General features: G+C 47.9%; 1 protein-coding gene across 4 annotated transcripts; it reads left to right on the top strand.

Annotated features, from left to right (window-relative positions):
• Nucleotides 1–218: 218 nt before the first annotated feature.
• Odf4 (outer dense fiber of sperm tails 4) lies at nucleotides 219–5547 on the top strand. 4 transcript variants are annotated; one of them, XM_070001352.1, is made up of 5 exons: nucleotides 219–370; nucleotides 558–844; nucleotides 4152–4325; nucleotides 4646–4780; nucleotides 5184–5547. In XM_070001352.1, exons 1-5 carry the CDS (start codon nucleotides 279–281, stop codon nucleotides 5426–5428), a joined length of 933 nt encoding a protein of 310 aa, XP_069857453.1. In that variant the 5' UTR covers nucleotides 219–278; the 3' UTR covers nucleotides 5429–5547. The 4 variants fall into 4 exon arrangements, with proteins under 4 accessions (XP_069857453.1, XP_069857454.1, XP_069857455.1 ...); XM_070001354.1 differs by having other exon boundaries at nucleotides 237–323; XM_070001355.1 differs by having other exon boundaries at nucleotides 240–269.
• The last annotated feature ends 640 nt before the right edge of the window (nucleotides 5548–6187 follow it).

Below are 6187 nucleotides of genomic sequence, written 5' to 3'. Positions count from 1 at the left end.
GGGGTTGGGGTTAGGGCAGAGGAAGGACACAGGAAGACAAAGGGAGGACTCTCAGAGATGCCCACTGGGGCAAGGAGAAGCAGAAGCCGGAGGGAGACTCAGATCCACAGCTGTAGGCTGGGGTTTGAGGAACAGAGTTTCCAGAAAGGCTTGCAATTGAAGCTGTGGATCCCCTCCCCCGTTTCTCAGCTCCCCAGGAATATTCCACGGCAGTTAGAGGCCCTGACCTGCAGAATGGGCTGAGGGCTTCTGTTGGGTCCTGAGCTCAGGTGTTGGACATGAGTGCTTCTCCTCGCATTCTTTCCCAGACACCAGACCCTTTGGTAGAAAATGATCTGTCCCCTGAAAATATTCGGAGGAGGAGGGGCAAGTGCGCAGGGCAAGGAGAGGGGGCTGGGAGTTGGGGTGAATGCAGGAGCCAAGGGGTATATCCCCCAAGGGGCAGAAGAAGAAGACCTGGGAAGGAAAGGGGAGAGGGCTGGATGGCAGGAGGAGTGGAAGAGAGAGAGAGTCTGGCACTAAAGGGGGATGCAGACCCCTGTCCCTTCTTCCAACAGCCACAGCTGGCCCAGAGAACGTCAGCACTCTCAACTGCCCTTCCTGCGGAGAGTTACACACACCTTCAGCTGGCTGGCACAAGTGGCAGCGGCAGAGACCAGCCTGCTGGCCTTTATTCTGCTTCTGCTCATGGTCTTCTCCAAGCAGTGGCTGTACCCCTCTAGGAGCCGCTTCTTTCAGCGCTGCCCCGAGAATGTCACCAACACAATCTACAGCTCAGTGTCTATCATGTCCATGGGACTCATGTACCTCTGCAAATCGAAGAGCTGTGCCAATGCAGGCAGAGGTGAGCCCTCCCCCAGCCCCAAGCTTCCAGCCAGTTTGTACCTGGGGGGGGATGGGTGAGAGGGGCATAAGGGGGGATCACCTGCCCTTGTCCCCCTCTCTCCAGTCATCATTTTGTCCTGCAAGATGGTGCTCTATGGATACTAAGGCCTACAAAGGCAGTTGGGTTTTCTTCTTCCAGTATGGTCAAATAGAGTTGTTAATGGGAAAATGTCACCCCACTTTAGATAAGTCCCAGAGTCAGCACTCTGCTTCTAAAAAAAGAGACCTGTGTGTGTGGTCTGTGTGTGTGCCAGATTGAGACTTGAACTTGGGCCTGAGCACTATCCCTTAGCATTTTCTGTTCAAGACTGTCATTCTACTACTTGAACCACAACTCCACTTCCATTTTTTTTTTGCCAGTCCTGGGGCTTGAACTCAGAGCCTGGGCATTGTCCTTGAGCTTCTTTTGCTCAAAGCTAGCACTCTACCACTTGAGCTACCACATCACTTCCAGCTTTTTCTGTTTATGTGGTACTGAGGAATCAAACTCAGGGCTTCATGGATGCTAGGAAAGCACTCTACCACTAAGCCCACTTCCATCTTTGTTTTTCTTTTTTGGTACTAGTCCTGGGGCTTGAACTCATGGCCTAGATGCTGTCCTCCAGCTGCTGCTTCTTTCTCCCTCCCTCCCTCCCTCCCTCCCTCCCTCTGTTTCCTTCTTTCCCTTCATTTCCTTCCTTCCCTTTGTTTCCTTCCTTCCTTCCTTCCTCCCTCCCTCCCTCCCTCCCTTTCCTTCCTTCTCCTTTTCCTCTCCCTTCTTTTGCCATCTCTGGGGCTTGAACTTTGGCCCTGGGCTCCTTTTTGCCCAAGTCTAGCACTGTATCAGTTAAGCCACAGATCCACTTTCAGCTTATTCTGTGATTTATTAGAGATAAAACTCATGCCTTTTCCTGCCTGGGCTGGCTTCAGACCATGCTACTCAGATCCCAAAGTAGCTAGGATTATAGACGTGAGCCACCAGCACCCAGTTAACCTGAGTTTCTTTTGCTCAAGGCTAGCATTCTACTAGAAGCTCTACTTTCAGCTTTTTTTGTTGTTGTTGTTGTTTGTTTGTTTCAATTCAGGGCCTGGGCACTGTTCTTGAATTTTTTTACTCAAGGCTAATGCTCTACCACTTTGAGCTGTAGCGCCACTTCCAGTTTCCTGGTGGTTAATTGGAGGTAAGAGACTCACAGACTTTCTTTCCCAGGCTAACATTGAACCCCTATCCTCAGATCTCAGCCTCCTGAATAGCTAGGATGACAGGTGTGAGCCATCAGTGCCCAGCCACTTCTAGCTTTTTGCCTGTTAACTAGAGATGAGTCTTACAGACTTTCTTGCCCAAGCTGCCTTAGAACTGTGATCCTTACCTCTCAACCTTCTGAGTTACAGGCATGAGAACTGGGCACTCAGAAGAGAGATGTGTTTGAATCGCACAGTACATGTGAAAGAAGAGCCAGGTGCGAGCAGAGGAGAGCATTTCCTTCCTCTTGGCTTGAATACCCACAGTACTGGGTGGGATATCCTGGAATACTCTTTCCTAATCAAAGCCCTGGTCCCAGCCACTTCCTGTGCCTCTGCCTCCAGGCTTGCTTCTCTGGACCACCTCTGGCTCCAAGGAATTTCCCTTTTCTGTCTAGTGTCTGCTCTTGCTTCCTTGAACTTTTGCAACTGCTTATTTCCTGAAGTGAGTCTCATCTCTCCCCAACTCTTAGAAGTTGAGCCTCTTTTCTCAGCTCCAGGGAAACTAAAAGTTTAGACGCCCATTTCTGCATGTTTATTCCCCTGAGCATAAAAGAAAAAAGTATAGGGTTATTAATTTCTTCTACTATGAAAAACAACCAAGCCTTAGAGCAATACATTTAGGGAAAAGTATCATTTATTGGATACTTAATTTGTTCAATTAAATCTTTACTTATTGCTAAGAGATTATTGTCGGTTGTGGGGCTTGAACTCTGGGCCTGAGCGATGTCCCTCAGCTCTTCAGCTCAAGGCTAGGGCTCTACCACTTGAGCCACAGTGCCACTTCTGGTTTTCTGGTGGTTTATTGGACTTAAGAGTCTCAGGGTCTTTCCTGCCCAGGCTGGCTTTGAACTGTGATTCTCAGATCTCAGCCTCCTGAGTAGCTAGGATTAGAGGCGTGAGCCACAGGTGCCCAGCTGAGATACAATTCTTGTGTAAGTACTAAGGCTTGAACTCAGGGTGTCATGCTTTTGCTTGGCTTTTATTCATTTTTAGTGCCAGTCTTGGGGCTTGAACGCAGGGCTTGGGTTCTGTCCCTGAGCTTTTTTGCTTTTTTATAAGGGTAGTGCTCTACCACTAAGCGACAGCTCCACTTCCAGCTTTTTTGGTGGCTAACTGGAGATAAGACAGACTTTCCTACCTGGACTGGTTTTGAATTGTGATCCTCAGATCTCAGAAGTTGGAATTTATAGGCGTAAATCACCTGCCCTGGGTTTGCTTAGCTTTTTCATTCAAGTCTGGCTCTCTGCTACTTGAGCCATATCTCTACTTCTGATTTTTTCTATTTATATGGTACAGGGCTTCATGCATCCTAGGCAAGCACTCTACCACTAAACCACATTCCCACTCCTACTGCTGGTTTTTATTCCCCACCTCCAACAGAGCCTGTTTCACTTTCCTCTGTGGTGTGTGTGTGTCATGTGAATGTGTCTGTGTATACTGAGGCATTGTCCCTTAGCTTTTTCACTTAAGTGTGGTGCTCTAGCATCTGAACCACAGCTCTATTTTTGTCTTTTTGGTGTTTAATTGAAAAAAAACAGTCTCACCGACTTTCCTGCTCAGGCTGACTTTGAACCCCTAGCCTCTGCTCTCAGCCTCTTGAGGAGGTAGGATTGCAGGCATGAGCCACCAGCACTCAGCTAATCTTGGTTTAGTAAGTGAAAACATTGTTTTATTTATTTATTTATCTATTTATTTATGTATGTCGATCATGGGGCTTGAACTCTGGGCCTGGGCGCTATCCCTTACTAGCCCTTAGGCTAGCGCTCTATCAGTTGAGCTACAGGGCCACTTCTGGTTTTCTGAAGATAAAGAATTTCAGGGACTTTCCTGCCTGGGCTGGCTTTGAACTGCCATCCTCAGATCTCAGCCTCCTGAGTAGCTAGGATTACAGGTGTGAGCCACCGGTGCCCGGTGAAAACACTGTTTTATTATTATAGCAAGTGTCCAGTCTTTGGTGATGAGTGGGCCTGAACATTTTTTTTTTGTATATTTGCTCATCTTTTGTAAATCTTGAGTTCATCTGTTTTTATTGTTTTCCCCAGACAGTTATAATCTGTTGACACATCACCCAATCTTTTTGGTGGCCATGATGACCTTCCTTCTGGCCTTGGCCCTGGGTTTCATCCTCACCATCTGGTTGCACCTGCCCTATCTGCCTCATCTGCAGAGTTTGCCTAACTTCAGCTTGATTGGGACCATCCTGAGCTTTTGTGAAGGTGCCTTCCCCGCCACCCCCAAGCTCTGAAGAAGGACCTCCGTTCTTCCTGACACTCCTTTTCTGTGTGTGGGGCTATCGGGCAGGGTGGTGGTGGTGCTGGTGGTGGTAGTGGCGGTGGTTAGAGGTGGTGGGAAAAGAGAACTGAAAATCAAATTACATTACTTTGTGGCCACTGGGAGGTGGGGGTGATTCCACAGTGCAGTCCCTGAATCTGTGTGTTGGTGGGAGCCATGGCTGGTGTCTCTGGCCTTGCAGACAATGTTGAATCTCTTGTGGGATTTCTCAATGAGACTCAGGCCTCTGCTTTCTGTCTCCCAGTCATTTTCATCTTCGTCATGCTCCTGCTGTTTCCCATTAACCTCTGGATCTTTGAGTTGAAGAGTAATGTCTCCATTCCTATTGGCTGGAGCTATTTCATTGGTTGGCTGGTGTTTATCCTGTATGTCATCTGTGGTGAGTGGATAGGAGGAGGCCTGGGGGAAGGAGGACAGGGTAGAAGGAAGGGAAAACTCTCAGGGACTTAATGGTCCCTCCTCTCAACCTGCTTGTCAATCTTTTGTTTGTTTTTGGTCTGTCATGGGGCTTGAACTCAGGGCTCTGTCCCTGAACTCTTTTTCTCAAGGTTAGCAGTCTACCACTTTGAGCCACAGCTCCACTTCTGGGTTTCTAGAGGTTCATTGGAGTTAAGAAGTCTCATGGAATTCCTTTCCATGGCTGGCTTTGAACTGCCATCCTCAGATCTCAGCCTCCTGAGTAGCTAGGATTAGGTAGTGATAAGCCAACAGGGCCCAGCTCTGCTTGTCAATTTTATTCCAACTTTCTTCTTCCTGCTCTCCTGGTCTCTGTTCTTCCCCAGGAATCCTTTGCTATCTCAACCACAAAAATTTCTGGAGTCTCATTCTGAATGATATCACTGTGAAGATTCCGTGCGTTGGCAATTCTGGCATATTGGGAGAGTCCCTGAGTGACCAAGAGCGGAAGACTTTTTCAGACAATTCCAGCTGCAAAGACGAAGTCCTGAATCAGCCACACAACGAACAGCCACCAGCTTCTGACCACTTGACTCAGACTTACAGTTCACTCACACAATCCTTGGTGTAGGCTGGTTTTCATCATAATAGGGACTAAGCAAAAGAAAATTGAAGCCATGTTTCCACTCTCCTTGTCCCTGCCTTATCTGTAGCTTGAATGATGTAGAATAAATTGTCTATCTCTTCTTTCTTGCACGAGGCAATCATTTAGGTGAACTGGAGAAGGAAGGAGAAAGGGAGATGAAGGGAGAAAGATTGTTTTCCAGTTCTTATTGCCTAGGAATCTTTTGGCATCTGTTGGTCTCTAAACCTGCCCAACCTGTACACAGGAAAATATTTCTTCAGTCAGGCTAAGGAGGCTCATGCCTGTAATCAAGCTACACAGGAGGTTGAGATCTAAGGATCTAAGTATGAAGCCAGCTAGACAGCAAAGTTTCTGAGTCATGTCTCCAATTAACTACCCAAAAGGTGGAAGTAGAGGTATGGCTCAAGTGGTAGAGCAACAGCCTTGAGTTAAAAAGCTAAGGGATAGTGCCCAGGCCCTCAGTTCAAGCCCTAGTACATAACACACACACACACACACACACACACACACACACACACACACACACACACACACACACACACACACACACACACACACACACACACACACACACACACACACACACACACACACACACACACACACACTCCAAGTCCTGGGGCTTGAACTCAGGGCCTGAGCACTGTCCCTGAGCTTCTTCTGCTCTAGCACTCTACCACTTGAGCCACAACACCACTTCTGGCTTTTTCTGTTTATGTGGTACTGAGAAACGGAACCCAGGGC

Source organism: Dipodomys merriami, unplaced genomic scaffold, assembly GCF_024711535.1.
Source record: "Dipodomys merriami isolate MVZ:Mamm:240054 unplaced genomic scaffold, mDipMer1.0.p SCAF_59, whole genome shotgun sequence".
NCBI classification, from domain to species: Eukaryota; Metazoa; Chordata; class Mammalia; order Rodentia; family Heteromyidae; genus Dipodomys; species Dipodomys merriami.
This window is presented reverse-complemented; position numbering and strand designations above follow the sequence as displayed.